Source organism: Centroberyx gerrardi, chromosome 24 (genome assembly GCF_048128805.1).
Source record: "Centroberyx gerrardi isolate f3 chromosome 24, fCenGer3.hap1.cur.20231027, whole genome shotgun sequence".
Classification (NCBI taxonomy): Eukaryota; Metazoa; Chordata; class Actinopteri; order Beryciformes; family Berycidae; genus Centroberyx; species Centroberyx gerrardi.
The window spans coordinates 6871526-6893030 of NC_136020.1; the positions used below are offsets into that span (position 1 = coordinate 6871526).

At 43.0% G+C, this 21505-nt stretch overlaps 1 protein-coding gene across 2 annotated transcripts in view; it reads right to left on the reverse strand.

The window, feature by feature from the left end:
* Positions 1-1667: 1667 nt before the first annotated feature.
* The window catches only part of LOC139928169 (ankyrin repeat- and BTB/POZ domain-containing protein 3-A), a 121664-nt gene continuing 101826 nt past the window's right edge, over positions 1668-21505 (reverse strand). The window contains exons 4-17 of one of the 2 annotated variants that reach the window (XM_071920599.2): positions 18598-18750; positions 17914-18079; positions 15324-15413; positions 13783-13884; positions 12773-12866; positions 11280-11415; positions 9436-9668; positions 7944-8122; positions 7559-7664; positions 6146-6248; positions 5939-6020; positions 5568-5636; positions 5336-5449; positions 1668-5238 (exon numbers count right to left, since the gene is read on the reverse strand). In XM_071920599.2, the coding sequence (XP_071776700.1) occupies positions 5005-5238; positions 5336-5449; positions 5568-5636; positions 5939-6020; positions 6146-6248; positions 7559-7664; positions 7944-8122; positions 9436-9668; positions 11280-11415; positions 12773-12866; positions 13783-13884; positions 15324-15413; positions 17914-18079; positions 18598-18750 (1861 nt within the window). In that variant the 3' untranslated portion in view covers positions 1668-5004. The remainder of the gene's footprint in view (positions 5239-5335; positions 5450-5567; positions 5637-5938; positions 6021-6145; positions 6249-7558; positions 7665-7943; positions 8123-9435; positions 9669-11279; positions 11416-12772; positions 12867-13782; positions 13885-15323; positions 15414-17913; positions 18080-18597; positions 18751-21505) is intronic. The other variant, XM_071920600.2, reaches the window with a different exon arrangement.

Here is a 21505-nt window from a genome sequence, read left to right on the forward strand (position 1 = left end):
TGTGTGTGTGAACGCAAAAATTCTATTCATAAATCTGACAATTTAATAATGCCTTGTTATCGGCAGTGTTGTGCAGAGAGAACAGCTGGACCGCTGCCTGCATGTTCTGGCTCTTCAATCCCACAGAAGCTGTTTGAGGTCTGAGGCTCCCAGCTGTTACTGAGGAGAGCAGAGATAAATGGAATGGCCCTCACAGTGGGGTGAAGTGACTCAGAGGGATAGCATCTCATTTTGATCACAGCTCTCCTCCACACAAGGGATTTCTGCTGCCAAGGGCCTGCCAGCAGCGTTTGAACCCCGCTGCCCCGACCACACAGTGGGTCCAATTTGTGGCCAACGCTTGCATCTGTCATGTGCAGGTGCCCCTGTCTGAACCTGGACTCTGCCATACACAACACCTGCCCCTCATCCAGCCTGAGGGAAGACCTGCACAGGCCCAGTGGGCTGGAAGCTGCGATGATCTGGACTGAGGTTAAGTGGATTTCAAAATGGTGGAAACTTTGACTTATAGGCCTACTTACCAAAAGAAGTGAAATGCAGTGGTGGAAAAAGTACTCAAATCCTTTACTCAAGTAAAAGTACCAATACCATAATGGAGAAATACTTAAAAGTATAGACGTATCAGCAGTAAAATGAACTGAAGTATCAAAAGTAAAAGTACTCATTCTTTCAGAGTGTTAAAGTATTGCTGCATTAACCTGTAAGAAGTATTTTAATGTTGTAGGTCTAACTGCTCCATATACTGTTGGGGAGTTTAAACATATTTTATGAGCTTATTGTTTGTTTTGCATGTAAAACCTTATTCTGCAGAGTAAGTAGTAATTACAGCTGTCAGATAAATGTAGTGGAGGAAAATGTACAATATTTCCCTATGAAATTTAGTGGAGGAAAAGTATAAAGTCTCACAAAATGGAAATACTCCAGTACCTCACAATTATATTTAAGTACAGTACTTGAGTAAATGTACTTCGCAGCTCTGGTGAAATGTTAGAAACCAAATCGTTGCATTTCCCCAGTGTAACCTGGACTGTTTACACAGATCAGTCTAATAGTGGGAAATGAAGACAATATTTTCTGATGGAGCTGAGCTGATGAAATCGAGCTGTTTACTGAAAACAGCCTCATTTCATCAGTTCATCATCTACTGATCCATTACAGTGGTAGATTGATGAGGATGGATGCAGAGTGATAGCAGGAGGCTTGGGATGCACTGCATGTGGAGACGGAGAGAAGGAAACTCCCAAACACAGGAATCACGGCCCGACCTTCCTCCACGCTGTGTTTCTCCCATCGGCCTGACTGCAGACGGCCCCTGGCTTCGCGGGGGAGCTGCCATGACTTTTAGTACCTTGAGTCATTTGCTCAGTAGAAGTAAAGCGATCGATAAAACACCCCGGTGCTGGGCTTCGGCCAGATTTGTCACATTTCTATTCAGAGGATGCTGCAGTGTCCTTGTGCGCTAAGTGGGCCTGAGTTGTGAGTGTTTTAGTTGTATTTGGCAGACAACTAAATACAGTCTAGAAGAAGAATGGTTGGACTTTCTATCTAATAAGTTCGCCTACTAACTTACAGTAGGGCACTAAGACTGTAGGAGAGTTGAAAAGAAACTGTACTGACTCTAATACAGCAAACATGGCAGAGACAAAGCAAGAAATACACTCATACGGTTTAAACTGTGATCATTTTATTGGCTGTACACAAAAGCATGTCATGGAACGATTGAACTGTAGCACGAGTGTAACATTCCTTTTTTGTTGTTATACTCAACCACATCCCTGCTATTAACACCATGTATAATTTATATTTCATATATATATTTTGTACAATATACATGTTCTCATCAAAGGAAAAGATAGCAAAAGTGCCCCACCCCGCCCCTGGATTCCCAATCTAGTAAATATCCCATGCATGTTTTAACTGCATCTAGGAGAAGTGTAGTTGATTACCAGGAACAAATACGCAGGCAAATAAATGCTCGGACAAATTAAGGGGAGAGAGTCTGGAGAGACAAAGCTGGTGTACAGAGCACATTCTCAACAACATTAAACAAAAAGAGCCATGCTCACCGACGTTTAGCCCTACTCTACGGCTTCGACCCAACTTAGAATCAAAAGTTCAAGTGCCAGGTTCCAAGCTGAAGTTGGCCTTCTCTGCTCATGGCATGACGCTGAGACGAATTCAAGGTAAGCTCAAAGTCTTTTCTCTCGGCTTCATCTTTTAACGTTAAAGCCACGTCAATCTGCTGATAGACGAGTCAGTCGCAAAAAGACAAATTTAAGCTCACTGTCGAAATACTGATGCTTTTGATTGTGTGTGAGGCCATAGTAACACGAGCACAAAAAAGTGCATGACATCTTTATGAACCTCTTTACTTCTGTGGGGACAAATAGTCGCCGGTCTTGTATTTTTTAAAAAGTTACATTGCACATTTAAATAGCAAGTTGTGTCAATTCAAATGTGGGAATGTATAAGTATTATGATTGAGTATAATGCCAAATGTTATACAGCGTTTTATGATCCCAGCCAAAGTTACTGTGAATAACTTATGATCAGCTTCAATAAAACTATCAGGGTAAACTAACGGACTGGAAATCTATAAGGAATATTCTTTTCAAATGAGAGAAATATGCTTTAAAGAAAATACACCATGGGATGTCTTCACATCAAAAGATAAACAACAATAGTATATTCAGGCTTTTTCAGTGACTCACCTTTTCATTATTTTATGGATCTTTCAATTCACATTTATAGCTCAATTTCCCGTGGCATGTTATTAATTGTATTACACCAAGTAATACAACCTTATGGAAATATTGCTTAATTCTAAAGCATCTTTTTTATATAATCTTTTTCACTTTTGTAAAACAAAATAGCTGTGGAAATGTAAAATAAAATATATAGTGCTATGTATGTAGGTAAGAAAATAAAGTCGTAGGCTAATATATTTCATTTTCTGTAACTATTTACAGACTTCTAAAATCAACTCTTATCTGCCTATATGTTCCACCTAAAATGTATTTGGCCCAAAACTAATCTTTAAGTAATTTTGAGTGTGCTACAACATTGTTTGTATTGTCATAAGATTTGTCTCTTTTATCTGTATCATACTGCAGGTGCAATCAGATGTACCATAGAGAAAACCAGCACAAAATATGAGAACACTTTATAGACATCTACATTTTAAGCCAGAAACAGAATATTACTCTTATCAAATGGAAGCATTATTTTGGTTTGGTGCTGGACTGGACGCATCGTACATTTAGTAAACATGAATTATTATTTTGTTGCATTGTTACATTTGTGAAATTCAACAAAGTTGGGGATGCGGGTACTTCACTGTGATTGCTTTCAACTAGAGCTGCATGAACTCTGCCCTTTTAAATTGTGTTTGCATCATTTAAATGGGAGGGCTGAAACTCTAGGGCTGATGCTAATCAGTATGCATATCATTATCACACCCATCAGGGTCTGTGTGTTTCCATTTGGTCCATAGATTTACGCTGATGTTACTGAGAGACTCAATTAAACTGAGGTGAAAACAAATAAAAAGTGACTTTCCAATGGATTTGTTCGTCTAATGATCAACCCCAGCGATTTGGAATGCATTAGAAATAGCAAAAAAAAAAATCCTCCTTCTTCCTGAACAATCCCCTACTCAGCCCTACTGATCTACATGAAACACAGATCTAAGAACGTAGGCGTACGGACAAACACACGGAGAGCGAGAACAGAGGATCCGTACGAACGGATTCGACATGCAACTTTTGCATAAACGGAAACGCACAGCTAGAACAGAGCCTGTTCGGGGAGCACATTCAATGAGATTGGTGTCGTCAGCCAAGCGAGTGTGTGTGTGGGGGGGGAATACTGTACATTAGTTTACAAAAAGAACGACCGGCACGATGACTTATTTACACCGCTTCGAAGAAAGTCCCCTCCGTCGGAGTCCGTCCGAAAGCCCGCTCCGTCTGTTTCTGCAGTAGAGAGAAAGCAACAAGCAGCGTGTTCCTTACTCCCCCTTCCAGAAGAAGTCAGTGGAGTAAGCTCTGCATAAAAAGCGATATCAGGGCAGCTCAGTCGAGGAGGCGTCATGCAGAAGTCATCAGTGCTCACGGAGTTTATCACAAGTTCATTTTCCACAGTTCAAGCATACGTCACCGAGTGGACAGTCACACAACTGTAATGAGCACTGGAGTGTCGGTCATGGTGGAAGTTCCTGTGATCGGTTTGGCCTCAACACACAGTAGAGAACACAGTGAAACATAATCCGACATATAAATGACACAGAATGAGTTGCGAGTATGTTCATTCCCACCTGAAGTCCTTCTGCTGGCATTGCTACTATCCACTCCTATTGTTACTTTTATTATCCGAATCGGCTGTGGCGCATGGTAGGATAATATCGACGTTTTGGCGTGTCTCGTTACTTTATGATGCTTCGACGGCATCCAGTCCCATAAAGTGATAGTACATATTTGCAAACTGACGTCTCATTTCAGAGGGGAGCGACTGAAAGGACAAGTTGCGTCCGTCAAGAGATAAAATTCTAATCTGCCTTTTTAAGCAAAAAGGTGTGTGTGTTCCATGCATGTATCCTATATGAAATACAATTGAAAGTGTCAGAATCACGGTTAGGTCTAGGTGATGCTCTGTGTCGAGTCGGTCCTTCTTTCTTCACTTCGCAGCTTCACATATGGGTGTTGAAGTGATCATTGGGGGGGGGGGGGGGGGTTAGGAGGACGACGACAACGTTCAAGCCTCCGACAAGGTGAGAATTCTCTAACAAGGTGACATCGGCGCACCCTCGGGTGGCCCCGCGACAGGCCGATAACACAGAGGCGAAGGGAATCCCTGACGATAACACCCGAAAGCTCCTCTTCAGCAGCGGGGGGGGGCCAGGACAGGTGGACAGCGGGGGACACCGGATGTGGAACGAGTGAATCAGAGGGTTCCAGAAGTGTGTGCGTGTGTGTGTGTGTGTGTGTGGTGTGGTGGGGTGGGGTGTCACACCACGGAGCCCTTGGAGGTGGAGAGGTGGATGGAGTGGATGCGCGTGGCCAGCGTCTTCTCCAGGTCGAGGAGGATGTCGGAGCAGATGCCGGGGCTGGAGGCCGGGCTGTCGGCGGGCGGCGGCGGCTCGTACAGCAGCTGCTTGAAGCCCTCCAGCTCGATCAGCAGCACCATGTTCTTCAGGAAATAGCCCTCGATGAAAGCCGTGAGCTCGCTGGCACCGAGGAACTGCGCCGGAAAACAGAGGAGAGAGGAGGGAGAGGGTGACGCTTTCAGATAAACGCCGCGACGCTCGTTAAACGTTAGTGATATCCACCCGTCTCACCTTGGCGTGTTTGTAGAGGTCCACACATGTTTCGGTGGTGATGTTCTTGGAGCAGATGATCTCACAGTGTCTCTGAAGGGCCTCTAGTTGGAAGAATTTGGCTGCAGACAAGAGCTGCAGACGACAGTAGAGCCAAACACAGTGAAGCACAGCACTGGAATCCCAGACTTAGCGGTTACAAACGATAACGCTGTCAGCGCACTGTCATCGGCTTTGGTTAAGTCTCTCTTACCTCCATAATTTCCGTGTTCCGTATGTGCAGCGCTTCAGTTCCTCCATAGTATAGATACTGCATCACCAACTATAACACAGTACAGTACAGTCGTGAATCAATGGCAGGATCATTTGGATTTACATTTCAAGTTCAGGTAAGGTGCATTGGTGAGTGATGAATCAGCACAAAATGAATACCATGTATTTTAATAATGGAAAAAGCAGCCAAAAAACTGATGTATAACATCATAACATAACAAGGTGAGAATGGCATAGGACCCACATGTTAAAAACAGATATTTCCCCTTAAGTAAGATATTGCCTCATAAGTATGATGCACTTGCATCATCTTATCTTGGAAAGCAAAAAATAATACAGCACACTTCTTACATGGAATATATTGTACTTGACATGACTGATCTCAATGCAGGTGTTCTCTGCTGCTGGTCGGTTCTGGAGCAGGGACTTGAACCTGGATGACGAAGGAAAAGCAGAAACTGGATCATGTGTATGTTGCAACCGTATTGCACTTTTGCACAATTACTCACAAAAAAAAGAAGAAAAAAACAAATTAATAGCTCAAAAATTCGACTTTACCTGGCTGAAGCGGTAAACAGCAGAACTTTATGTGCATAAAAGGGTTTCCCCTCCACCAGGAAGGTAACATCAGACATCTCCTTGTTGTTAAGGAAGTGAGGGTCTGAGAAAAAAACAGATGACAATAAGATCCAACGAAAACACCCAAGTGATGCCTCATTACTCACGGCTCCGAGAGTGTGGATGGGGAACAACAACAGCAAAAGATTAAGCTAATGCGGTCATCAATTACTCCAAGGGCAGTTCATCATTTCAGCTATCAGCCCGGCATTAGCGAATACAACAATTCTCATTTGATTACTATTCTAAAAGTCACGTGATTGAATGTGATACTCAGTCCTTTGAGCAGTTGATTGTAGTGCATCCTGGAGGATCCTGATTAATCAATTAGTTGTCAAAGGTCTAAAGGTGTTTAAAGTATTAACTCACTTCAAACACAACATTACAAGGCTATTCGTCATTTTCTTCTAACCCTGTCATTGAATAAACACTAGGTGGTGCTACGGCATTGCCTTTGAATGTCCCACTGCCTTCTTGTGTTATAATTAAAAGTAATCCTTGAAAAAAGTGACTGGGCAAATCTTCACTATGACAGTCCAGACCTCAAAAAAGCAAAGTCAAAACTGTGTTATGAGCTGTGAGGAGATATCACAGCTGATCCTTTGATTTGGTTTCCAAAACAATAGACAATGAGCTATGGAATAAGCTTGGTTAGCAGCTTGATGCAGTAATATTTCCTAATTGTCAAAAAGAAATTGGTTATACTAGTAAACTGAAGTAATAATCTGTGATGATTTTGATAATACATTTCCTTTTTCTTACTCTGTGTCACTGATTGATATAACACAATAGTGATTCAACCTATAGCCAGTTCATAAAAGCTTTTTCATTTGCTATAGGAGATTATATTTGCCACACACTAAAAACTCATAGACCAGGTTATCTTATCTTGGAGTGAACAATGCATTTTGCATCCCTGCTTCATCAGGTTCACCCTTTTACATTTGCTGTTCTTAACACCTGGTGTCTGGTGGATCTTTTGGGAAATTCTTCTGGTGCACAGGCATTTCCAGCAGCAGCAACATTGGCTTGTTTGGAATAAAAAGAAAAATAATTGAGTAGTTACCATGAGCAGCGATAGCCACCATGGCTGAACAGACAAAGAAAAGAGCGCCACCTACAGAAACTGAAACCTTATTAACAGAAAACCCAAGGAAAGAGACATCACAGTATTGGCCACACTTTGACTGACAAGTGATCTCTGGGACAAAACCCCCCAAAAAACAGGAATATCACGGATTGGCACCCTAACCCTACTGTCACCGCTCCGACAGTCAGCTTCATTTGCTGCACAAGACATTGGAAACAGGTGAGGAACAGTCATTATTTTTAACTCTGAGTGCCTTCTCTTACCTAAGCGCGAGGTCTGTTTCTTCTTGATCTCTGTCAGCTTAGGGATGGGGAACGGCCCGTAGCACCGGGTGAAAATGACTGACAGCTGCTGGCTAATCACCTCATTCTGCAAACCAGACACGGACACCAACACGAGTGAGGACCGATGTGAGGCAGAGAAACTTACACAGAGTGGAGTTACGTAGCCTCTGTTCCATGAGCTATCTGGGACAAATGTTATGCAAATGTATGGTAATGTTGTTAGTGCATCTAAATATATGCAAATACGAGCGTTAATGTCACCCAAGCATATGAGCACCGGGCAGTTTTGTATTCCGTTACTTCATCTGATGTTTCTCCTAACTAGCGCTTTGTTTACATGCACATGAAAGCAAACCCCAGTGACCTTGCTGGATCGGAGGATCTGGAACATGAGCGGCAGGCCGTGCGTGATGAGCTCCTCGGTGTACTCGTCCTCCTGGATGCAGCTGAAGTCTTTGAGCAGGCCCTGGATCAGCGGCCGGCGGTGCTGCATGAAGCAGGTGCGCAGGGACTCCATCCAGGTGTGCAGCGTCCAGGGAACGCCTGGGAACACCAGCGCACCGACAGTGAATACACTTGCGCGGAGCAAAACAGGGAAATCAGATGTCAGGAGTTGTTTCAAGGACAGAACCGACCATGTCTCCATCACTCGCCAGTGTTAGTGTGAGGTGAAGGGCGCTCGCATGGTGAGCGCCGGATTAGTGGAAGATTCTGACGCACGGCGGGAATATCTAGGGTGATTCTGTGCAGCACTTGCATATAATTAAAGGGTCTATGTGTCATTTCTGGTCCAATGCTGGTCTCTATCGTTCAGCATTGGTGACGCTGTTTGGACTGTTTCAGGATCAACAGCAATGAACGTTCTATCATATTTGACCACATTTTTTATTCGATGGACGCTTGCCATGTTAGGATACTGATATTACCACGATTCCTGTTGTCTATGGATTTCTGGAACATGTCGAAGGTAAGGAGTCGCTATTTTGTATGTCAAGTAACACCACTTCCCTGCCGCATAAATTGGCCGGTCCATTAAAATTCAAGCTGTTTGGAGGATTGTATACATGTCGAATTTACCATAACACCCTACTGATTAGTAATAGAGTCTCAAATTATATTTTCCAATGTGTGGTTTTTGCCGATAAGCAAGGCAAAAACAAATTGCCAGATTTCTGAGTGGACCTCGGTGTGGTAGGAGGGCCTTCAAACAGCAACAAAAACATCAGCCTCGGCCCGCTCCTGTGTTTTTGAATGCAGAAATCTCCGCAGTGCGTGCGCCGTGGCTGATCATTTTGTTTCACTCACTACATTCGGGAACCTCTGCTGATATTTACTAGTCATATTATGTTTCAGTAAAGCAGAAATATTACGCATTTAACCGTTAAAGGAAAAAATAGCTGTAATGTTCTGTAATGATGCGACGGCCACTGATTGGTGTGTATATGATATCAACACAAAGTACTATATGAGAGCGTGGTCAGCGAGGGATTGTGTGTTACTATGGTTATGCACACTGTCAACAGCCACATAAAGTTGTGCGCCCAATGAACTGTGTGATGTCGGGGTGAAAGCTGATGATTGGCACATCTACAGAATGAGCACCGCTTGAGGACACCGCTTCATTGCCACGTTCACACCTTTGACCCGAGCTATTATCGCCTTGGACATAAAAACAGCACTACTTCGGAGATTGTTTCATGGTTGGATGACTAGAGGTGATTGGTGAGTGTGTGTATACAGGACAGGACAGGCACAGGACAGGACAGGTACAGCTACAGCATGAGCACAGCTCCAGGACAGCAGGTGGCACCAGACAGTGAGGCTTGTGTGCCAATACATGTATTAGTAACTCTGACCTAAGCTGCGGATGTCTATGGTGATGTCCACATGGCCATGCTCTGCGCTATGGTACATGGCCTCTCTCAGGGCCCTCAGTTTGGCCTTTCCTGTTCGCAGGGTGCCTCCGCCGTTGGCCTGCGGAGCCGACCGCTTCTCCCCGGGATCGGAGCCCTCGGCCAGGATCTCCTCCAGGGACAGGACGTCCCCCTTCTCCTTCTCCGCCTGCGCCAGGAGCTTCCGGAATACGTTCCTGGAGGGGCAGAGGCAAAAGAGAAAGACTTAGAGAGAAAGATTAAGGGGAAGCGGGGGGATAAGATGCAAAGAGAGATGAGAGTGACGTCAAGGGGAAGAGGTAAAAAGTGAAGGGAATGAATTGGGAAGTTTGCAAAATACTCCAAGGTCAAGCAACAGAGAGGAAGATAAATAGTGAAGAGGATGGTATGAGACAGGAGAATCAATGGTTATGAATTAGGCCTACAAATACTGTCTGTTAACTCTACATAAAGGCCGAGCAGTTCTACAGCTCTGGTGCCACTTAAAATATTCTCCTCTACTTGGTTCAGCACAATTACATGGGCTTACTCTAAACCTGGTCTGCAGAGCCACATCATGTGAAGCTGGTCTCATTATATCCTCATACAGGAACTGATACAGAACCCATTAAGGGTGCTTGTACTTTGACTCTTATGAGCCGGTTGTATTTATATTGCTGCAAGCTATGTCCGGATTTCTGAAACTGATTAGACCTAGTTATCGATTGAAGCACCGCAACAGAAATTAACTCTGATTCACTGCCGAAATGTTTTCCTCAAGAAAACTTCAAAGAAAAAAAAAGGGTGAAAAACAACATTCATTTTAATTTATGCATACATTACCAATACATAAGTATACTGAATCTAATGCATGCAACACCTACATAACAACACTTCTGCAGTGGAATGATGAATGCAGTGACGGACTCTCTCCTTTGAAATGAATGGGCTTCAATTGGTAACACATTCAACGCATCATTGCACCATCTGCTTTACTAAGGAGGGGCTTTCGGAGGCCAAATGCAACATAACATCATATCCTGTTGGTGAAATCACTTGATCACCGCCTGTTTATTTGACAGGTCAATGGGAGGCCCAGAGTCATCGCTTTGAAGCCGAGACGAGTCTTTCATAAAATTTTGTTTGATCCCCTCTAACGGCCTTTCGGATTTGACAACTGTAGATCCAAACGTGTGCAGAATCCCACATGTGAGAGCATTTCCTCCAGTTGTGTCCTTAGAAGTATAAGGTTCACTTGCAAAGTTATTTCTGAGAATATGTCGCTCCACAAACAGGTCTTTAGATGTGGCATTTCATAAGTGTCACCTAAAAAATGATTCTATATACAAACTTTACTTTATGGTACATGAGAACTTCTACACCCCCGATCTCACAGCTAGTCTGGATGCAGTTTGAACCTCATAACTGGGAGCTCACGTCACGCTGCAGCATGCTCATCATATAATTGATTGTCTTAATAATGCTGCATTGTGTTGTTGGCTTTCCACTCTACTCCGCTTCCTGACAGCCCTCAATGCCCGGAATGTTAATGGGCTTTATCTTGCTCGGCTGCGGGGAAATGATGTTGAAACTGAAGGAATAAGCGCCGCAGAATAGACCGGAGGGCTTATCGCTGCCTGCTGCCGACGAGGGAGACCCAGATATCTGCGAGTCCCACACACTGTAGTATTTTGTGAGAGGCAGATGGACCGGGGCAGGGTGTGTAAATGGATCAGTACCATGGTAATGGATATGTCTCTGGTGCCTGGTGTCCCTGTATGTGTGTGTGTGTGTGTGTGTGTGTGCGTGTGTGTGAATGCCTGCGTTACCTGTGGCCATGTGCTGCTGCCAGGCTGTATGAGTTCATGTCTCCCAGCGGGGCGGAGGAGATGCCGTTTCGACACATGGTCCCGATCATGGGGTCCGCCCCTCTTTCCAAAAGCAGACTCACCAGCTCAAAGTTCCCTGACCGGAGCAACAACCAGTGCAGATGAATATAAAGGACAAATACGCTCAAATACAACCACGTCGCGACTGAGATCGCAACATATTGATGCTTCCAAACAGACTATTTTTCAGTAAGAGGTTCAAGTATGATCTTCAATGAATAATGTGACCTAGGTTCTTTAGAAGTATACAGCAATGAAGCATAAATCATCAAAAACAGCTTTTCACATTCACTTAATTGCTGAATTCCAGATAGCAATTTAAAGTGATGAATTAAATTGGATGACTAAAACAGTGAGAGAGTGTATCCTCTGATGGGTTCAGAACAAAACAACTCACAACGAAGCCCTGCTGCACTGTCTCACCCATTAGAAAAATATGAAATAGGTAGTAGATTAAAAGAGGTTTTAGACAGTTCAGCATCTATGAATATGTAAAACTGTCGTAATACAGCTAAAAAAAAACAGACAGTCAAGGCTCTTATCTGTGATATCATGAAAAGACAAAACCTGAAGCCGCTCCATTTAAAATTAATTGGAGGGTGACTTGACTTTGTGGACACAAGCGATGTTTATTCACGCTTTTATGTCCCAGTAATTTTTATGTGACAGCAGTGCAGATAAGTGGGAGGCAGAGAACGTGTCCACAGCCCCATAAAACCATCCCGCGCTTATAAAGCCAGTCTCCTATGCACTAGCAAAAGAGCAGCTCCAGGATTGTGGCGTTTATTACACTTAATTATTTATTATTTAAAGTATAAGTAGGCTGTTAATAGTATTCATTATCCACGGCTATGTGCTCTAACTACCCATTACCGTGGCAACGCAGCTGCCTACACCTTACTAAGGTCATGCACTGCCACATGGCAGATATGTGAACTTGACAGCAATTTATAGACTTTAATTTACATTTTAAAAAGCTTGATTTACCATAACAGTATACAGCTCTATACAGTATATATCATACAAAGTGCACTTTTAGGGTGTTTTGACAGGGAAGCTTAAACAAAGCCCATTTTAAAGGGATACACATATTTCACATAAACCTAGGTTATTTATAAGTGCCTGTACAACTATACAGCAATGAAGTACGAATCATCAAAAATAGAGTTTCACATTCACTGTATTCCTGACTTCCAGATAGTAATTTAAATTGATGAACTAAATTGGATGACTAAGGCAGTGAGAGAGTGGCTGCTGGTGGGTTGAGAACAAAATGAGTCACAGCTAATCACCCATTAGAAGACGTGGGTCAAATGTGCAAAGCACTGAAATGCACTTTTGGGCGTATTTAACTTTTGACAGGCAAGCTCCGCAAATCAAACAATGCCCATCTGAAAGGCATTCACATACTTCTCGTGCGTATATTTGCGTACCTGCAGCGGCGGCCAGCTGTAGCGGGGTCTCCGTGTAGTTCTCCGCCCCATCCTGCAGGGCGCCCTCCACGTTGGCTCTGTTGTCCAGCAGCAACTGTGGCAGGCATGGAGGGAGGGAGGAAGCAGGGAGGGGGGAAAACAAACCAGGGAGGAAGGTAGAAAGAAAGAAAACAGGCCAGGGAGACCTCGTCTTACAGTCCGGCTTGACAAGAGGGAAAGCCTCAACTGTTGAAGACCTCACTGCAACAACAACCTAAACCAGCTCACTCTGAGACTGTCCTCGCTCTGAACCGCTAAACTAATTCCTAGCTATACTTACTCATCGTAAGTTGTGGGTTTTTCTGTGAGCTTAATGTTGGTGTTCACTTGCCTGAGCTGAGTTAACACCTCCTGTGTTGAGGTGGAAACAAAATGGCAGTCGCTCCGCTTTCTATCCCCAACAAACTCTGAAATCACTGCTAAATGTGATTGCGGTGGTGCGGATTAATAATTGAAAAAATCCCCGCAGGCGACGATGTTCATCAGGCTCTTAGCCAGTGTCAGTTTATACAGTAACTGCTGCAACAAAATGTATAATACATTAAAAATGAAGAGAACAAAACACTGAAATTTGGCATCCCTGAGGCTGTATATCAGGCTGGCTGAGCTCTGGTCTGTTCAGTTTGCCTCTGGAGTTTTCTCACTGTTGCTGTAAGACCAATCTTTAGACTTTAGGTGACAGATAGGGACAGGGTGAACCATCCACACATCTTAAGAGCATACATTATTACAAACAAACTAAGTCTGGAGAGCTTGCCTTGACTGGATACAGTTAAGCCAATGTCTCTCCACATGTACTCCACATAACTGAGATAATTACTGTACAGATAGGATCAAGAAGGAAAAGTAGAAAGGACATGTGGTATCATTATTATTATGATGCACCATAATAATAATCATCATCGTCATTTTGGTGCAAAGGTCAGGGCAAGGGCCACAGGTTAATGGGTACAGGTCATAAACGTCACTACCTGCACGACAGGGACGTGTCCGTGTAACACGGCGAAAGTGAGTGGCGTCCCCTGGCGCGTTTCAGGATAAACTGAGGGGTGCTTGTTTACTGTGCTTGGCACCTGGGAAGTCATAGGTGAAGTTCAGGGAGAGAGATATACAGCCATTAACATTCACAGCTCAGGGCAGGAGAATGGGGGAAGGAGCGAGAAGCAATATGAAGGAGAAGTGTAAGCAAAAGGAGGGCAGGATGGCAGAGGGAGATTTTCCTCTTGAGCGTCACAGAAAAATCTTGAGCGGCTTAAGTTGTCCCTCACATCTCGATCCTCATCAGCCTTTTTTTTTCACACTCCGCACTCTAAACGTGATATTAGTACATCTCTGTCTAGGCAAGGCTCTAACCACAGGCTGCGCTATCTTCCTAGCTCCGTCTTTAAACAGTGTTTCATTTCAAAGGAGATGGAAACCGGAGAGAGAACACAGAAAATTGGCAAAGACTACAAACACTGTCAGGACGGGTGGTGCTGACTCACGAAACAAAGCAACGGCAGAATAAAATTAAAAAGCCATACAGCCCGATGTTGTTCTGTGATTCCTGAAGTAGCTTTATCACAAAATGGATTATAGAAATTATTCATAAATGTCACCTGGAGGGGGCGTCCATCAACAAAAGTCTAATAAAAGTGGTAGTGTTTCTATGTTCACAGTGCTGAATTATTACATTAAGAGTGAAAAGGAAGCATTTACTGTAATATCTTAACAAAATATTAGGATTCTGCGGTTATATTTTAGATGGCTTAGACTACTGGATGCTTTATACAGCCAGTGCTTTGCTTTTGAGTTAACACACCCGCGCTAAATACAGGCACTCAACCAATGGAGCAGTCACAGTCAGTCGACAATGGGGCCACTATGGTGGAGTAGCATTGAATGAAGCATTTCTCCTCTTACCTATTCTTATTACAAACTAGGATTAAAGCAACTACACACACAAGACAAGCTGAACTCTAGATGAGAAAAGTGGGGGTTGTTATAATAACACTGCTTCACCGCCACTGTTAGCGTTCTCAAACAGCTCTACACAATTTACATGAGTAAGTGCGATGAAGTTCATGCTTCATGTATAGCCGATGGTAGCAAGTTACACCGAGTACACACCCACACAATAATAATACATTATTGATGCGGGATGAGGCACTTGCAGCTAAACGTCTAGTGTGTAAAATGTAATAAAATAACTGACTACACTGAAGGACTGTTAGTGAATTATTGGTGTAGAGATATATCTTCGTTACTGTGCAAATGATGCCGTTTCATTTCTAATCAGTGCACTTGGTGTAACGAGCTACCAATACAGTACGACAGAAAGCATGCCAAGAGCAGGTACGGAAATGAAGACAGAGGGAAAAGGAGCGACACAAAGCGGGTCCTCGGTTTTTCACGAGCACCGCACTGTAAAGACACACAACATCTACAAATGCAAATGAACATCTCGGACAAAAACGATGTCAACGTGGTTGCATTTTCACGGTGGGTCTGACGGCGTCTCGTTAACACTGACCTCGCTGTTGATGTCGGCGCCGGCGTCCAGCAGCATCTGCACCATGGCCTCGTCGCCGCGGACACAGGCGTACATGAGAGGGGTCATTCCCTGGAGGAGAGAGGGGGAGTGGGGGGGGTTCTTCCTTTAGGCTGGACTAGTCATTCCTACATCAAATATTCATTACTTTTGGGGAATCGGGTTTGGTGCTATAGAGAATCTATTTTCAAGAGTTATTTAAAGCCACCGTTACATTAACCACAAATCAAATGGTTAATCTACTGCTGTTTATTGAAGGAAAAGAAACATTTGGCTGCTATTGAGCAATTTTGATACTATGGTGGAGCCTTATAACTGTCATTTCCAAGTGGCCTCGGTTCTGAACCAAGGTCATCAGTGCCCAACTGAGCAGGAGATTCAATTCATTAAATTCTAAGCTATGGCAAGGTCCCTGCATCGAATATCATTTGTCACCCACACTTCCAAACCTGCTTGTATAGACTACATCTTCAAGGACGAGTGAAGAAACGACTGATGACTAACAAGATTTTATTATTTGCTCAGTGTAAATTATTGAATGTGGGTCACCAAACTCTCAGCCCCACTGGTGTGAATTTTGAAGACATGGCTTCCAAACAGATTGCTGGTAGATTTTTACTTGATGTTCGCTCTCCATTACAATGATAAAATTCTGGTCTTACATTTGGACTCACTTAGGCTAAGGTACTGACTGTATGGTGAGTGTCACACCTTGCCATACCCAACTGACACCCGTGAAACTGGGTTCCAAAGGCAGATTCTTGGGTCACTTTTCAGCCCTAGCGTCGAAACGTTTCTTGGTCTGGTAGAATTCAATGCTATCAAGAAAGTACTGAACCATAGCAGATATTGTTTCTGTATGGAACCAAAACTTCTTCAAATAGCAAAAAACTGAAGCACCATATGCACCATATTGGTCATTACTATATCTGAAGATTGCACTTTGATTAAAATCGACTCTATAATCATACATAATTTGCAACGAAGCGAGCCCATTTCTGCCAAGAATACACTGACTAATTTCTACAAAGAAAGATGCAGTAATTGCACATAGGTTCTAATTTTCCAGACTTAGTACATTAAATGACTGACTCATAATAGCCATGTCTTTACAATGAGAGCGACAGCATAGGTGGGATGTGAACCTCCTAGCATAACATCTTCCATCCCAACATATGCACACAGCACTCTCTCGGGCTTGACACACCTACACACATTATGCTCCAAGCTGCAAGATGAAGCCGGTGTACCAGTACTTCATATAAGTGTAGTACTATTGCAATAGTGATGTGTGAGAGAAATAACAAAGAACATTAGTGTAAACGACGCAGCGATTTATCATAGGTTCTAGACTAAAGCAATGCGCATTTACAGGCAAATAAAAGCCTTTTGGATGAGCCTCCATAAAACAGACTTCAATCATATGTCTGATCTGGGCCATTATGCACAATGGAGGTCCTTTTATGACTTGCTCATAACACACCAAAGCACTTTATATTGAAGATTGATATCCCTCTGCGGTGATTCATTCTTTAATATTTCCTGGACACCAATCTAATTCATCAGCAGGCAGCTAAAGGGCGATAGTGGACTCCGATGATGGCCCTAAATGAAATGTGCAGAGTCCGAATGACTCTCGGCCCCGATGACAGACCACAGCTTTTACTTTATTACTCCTGTAATGCTGTCTGCTCCCCAGCACCATTTAGCCGCTTTTATAAGGAAATAAAACCCCGTATGTCACCGCTGCTCTGTTATTTATATTGGCGGTGACGGTAAGAGGGAAATGTCAGTCAATACTGTTTGTCATATTCACAAGGGCCTGTAAATACTAAACACTAATTCTGCTCTGTTCCAGTCAAACGCTGGTTCTCGCTGAATGTGGCATGAATCAGCCTGCCAGCGACACACCGCTCTCTGGTTATCATGACATCAGTGCATACAGGTTTACATTGGAAACATGTGTGGCAAGCAGGGGCTTTGTAGAAACACACGCTTAAGAGAACCTTACAGATTGGGAAGTCTATTTTGTGAAGTAAGTGAGAGGAAACCAGCCAAGGCTTCTGCACTGAACTTGAACAGGCGCAGCTTTCTGGCCACGGAAAATCAGATTGCACCATAAGCTACTTCACTTAGCAGCACACGGAATAACCAATATTTCCATTGACTGGGGAAGGCTGGAAATCCCAAATGACATTAACACTTGGACTCAGTAAGACCGGGTTTATCGACCCGGTGGTCAAACCCAACCCATCAGTGCTGACTCCAAGAAAAGTGTTACAGCATCAAATGTGAACGATGCAGTAATTCTTTTCCTTCTTTTCCACGAAGAAAGGTGACATTTTCTTCTACGATGATAATGAGGATTATAAAAATTCTATCGTGGCATAGATATAGCACCTTACATTACTCATAGGGAGCAGCCGGTGCCCAGCGTGTGTGTGAATTAGGGTGGGTTGCTAGGTAATAAGTGTGAGGAACGCACAATGCCGGCGTTGTGTGTAATTCTCCACTACCCCTGTGTAGGTGTGCGATGTTAATGCCGCGTAGGCGTCCGCGTTAAGTGTCGGACCTGTTCGCTCATGCTGTTGATCCCGTCGGGCCCCAGCAGGTTCACGGCCTGCTTGACCAGGTCCGTCCGTCCGCAGTTCAGCATCCTGAAGCCCAGGTCCTGCAGGAACTTGGCCTCTGTGGAGGCCGCGTCCAGCTTTCTGGTGGCACAGAAGCAATCGTCTGCCCTAGAGATGGAAACAGAAGATCCATTCCTGTGATTAGGAAGCTTATCTCAGAAATGGATTTGGAGGTCTCTGGACACACGTCTAGAAATAGAAATTCCTGCACAAAACCATATCCGAAGACTCTCGGTATGGTAAAATAAACTTTATCTACTGATTTCAAGCACCACATCTGCATTCAAAGTCAATTAACAAGTGTTGGCGAAGCACATGGCGACGTTTCATTTTTCTGTGCTCTCTTCTGGTTTTCTGCTTTGTTCATTTCCTTAAGTAGCTTTTCTCAACATAAGGATTTTGCTGTGAGTCATTATTTCTTATGCATGTACCCCCGTAAAGCCACTTAATCCATCCAGAAATAACCTCATAGGTTGAGTTAACCTTCAAAGGGTGGCGCCAAACAACCAGAGTTTATCAGAGCACAAATTAGCTAGCAACCTTGAATTGCACAGAAGGAACTCTGGTCAAAATAATAACTAGAATAACAAGAACTCCAATCTCCGTTACAGATATGACATCCGTACTTTAGTTGCCGTGGTTCACAGTCCACGCCGGGTAGCAGCAGCCTGGCCGCCTGCCTCACATCGTCGCTGTCCACAGAGAAGCTTCGCCGGTGTTCAGTGTGGGCGACCGCCACACGGATCCACTCCATCAGCGGAGGCAGAACCAGGAACGGCCTGCAGGGGGAGACAGAGTTAGTGTCTGCTCAGATCAAATGCTAAAATTAGATTAGATTAGATTAGATGAAACTTCTGCATGGTCCGCATGGGGAAATTGGGTTGTTGCACCATCAAATAATAGGATACAACAACAACAACAACAACAAAGGGATATACAATAAATAAGTGGGGTGGTAACAAATACAACTCAACCAACATTTACCGACACAACACTGGAATGTATTAAGTAGAAATATATGGATAAAAAGTATGAAAATATATTAATTACAGCATGTATGCTAGGTGTGCAAAATACCAGCATACTGAGACAAAGAAATAAATGAATGAAGAGTATGTATGATATGAAAATATGCAAAAAAATATGAAATTATGCAGTATGAACATAAAATATATATATATATAAAATGAAGATATGTGAAATATATATCAAAAGACCAAATAAGAGAATATGGAGAAAAATATCAATTCCATTTACAAATGTAGATGACATGTGTGTAGAGAACATATGGGTTATATAAATACAACATGAATAGTGTGACTTTTTTATGTCGCTATCAATTTTTCAAACTGATAATATCACATAATCCTTTAAAACACGTTGCTGGATTTCATAATTCTCAGGGTGCTCTATTCATCCTTCAAATAAAATCACTTCATAAAAACTCAAGCCCAATATTGATAGCCACAAACTTTCTAATTAAAGATGCCCTTATGGATAACTGAAAAGGCAATTTCCATCAAATCAATATTCATAATCTATGATTCAGCTAGTCTTGAGCAGAAAGAAAGAGATCTAGATGCTGCAAATGAACCCCCTAAATACTGTTATTACCTTCTTTAATCAAAACCAGTAATGGGTCTACCCTGGTTGACATGTTCATATTTCATCATTTATTTCCGGGGGTAGTGTGCCTGTATCATCTCTAATCACACATCCTGTGAATCACCTAATCTCTTTCTCTCTCTTTCTCTCATTCTCTCTCTTTCTCACTCACACACACACACACACACACACACACACACACACACACACTCTGTAGGGTTTCTCTCCCCCATTTCTCCTCCTCACACAGCACATGATGTGGGCATCAGGAGGCAAATTCAGGTCAGTCAGTTGATCAGTCAGTCAGCAGACACTTAACCCCTTTATACCAGTGCACTATCAAACTGATTCGCAGTACTTGAGAATTGGTTATATATTGTATATACTGTTTTCTTTGGTTTATTGAGTAGTATCTAATTAAGATAAAAGTAAGTCACAGTTGAATTACTGCGAGCATCGAACATAGTTGTGAATTTTCATATAACCTGATCTGATTAACTACTGCACTCCCCAAATTATGTGCAGCATTGCTCTCAGTTGCTCTCAGATCTCAGTTTGCAGTGCCGATGCTGATGAAAGTAGTCAATCTTTGACTAACAGTTTAACAGTATGATCGGCAAATCACCAATCCAATCACCGATTGAAATGATGCATCTTATGGGATACAGTACCTCTTTACTGCAGATACAATTAGATTGAGCAAAGCAGTTTTGCATAACAGGTGTGGAATTTATTACGTTTGCTAGTTTGGCAAACAGGCTACTATCTCTATGGTTATGATACTGAAAGACAGCTAACCTTCTGGAGCTTAGCACTATACCAGAATGTATCTATTTGTCTTGACAATACTTTGGGTTAATGATGTGTTTATCCCGATTATTCCAGGACTGTAGTAAGTTCACCTACAGCAACAGTTGATGCTGCACACCTAGCCAGGCGCTGTGGGTCTATGCAGCATCTGTGCTTGTTCAACCTCAACCTCCCTGAAACCATATTATGATTTGGTGCTACAGTCCCACTGTGCAGCGCTGTGCAGTGGCTTACTCCATCCTCAGAGAGCGGAGCTATAAAGCCTCGCTAAGACCCACATCTCCCAGCAATCGGCATCACGCTCCACAGGGGCAGACTGACACTTTTAATTGCCAGAACTCTGGGATAAATGTAAGCCGGCTATTTAAGATAAACGGAAGACAACTATTTTATCATGGAAAACGCCTCTGAGAAATCCCGCTTGTTATTTGCTTGGTCTTCCCTGCAATTTTTTGGCATCTGTCAGATAACGTATGCCAGTTATCCATTCAGTCACATTAACTTCACATCACAATGATAGACACCCATTTAATGAACCAAGAGAGAACAAAAGCGCAATAGTGCTCTCATCCTCTTCAATTGTCTCCATTCAACTGTAACAGCACATCACTCCGATATGTCCAGGAAGGAAACAAAAGCCTTTTTCAGAGGCTCCAGGCTGAAGCCCGCGCATGTTTCCTGGAGCCTTTTATGCACAAAAATGCATAAAAGGCATGGTATCCACAAATATTTTCTTTGTGTACTGAGACTTGACCGCATATCAAGAAGAACCAAGAAGAACCAAGAACCCTTTTGTCCCTGTGCAGCTGTCAAATAGGGAAAAAAATCATACATTGCACATATACTTCAAAAGTATGAGTTATTATTATTAACCACTCCAATTGGTCCATTATTTTCAATCAGAGAATCCATATATACTGTAGCTGTTTTGCGGTCACAGGTATGTGTTTATATATTATAATGTTGTACCATTCATTTTTAAATTGTTATGCAGGCACAGGTGTGTGGGCCTTAATATTCAAACTCATTGTTAGGCGCTCACAGGTGTGTTATTATTGGGTATTTTACAGCGGCTTCAAACCTGCCTCAAGCGTGACTCAGCCAATCAGAACTGAGGAC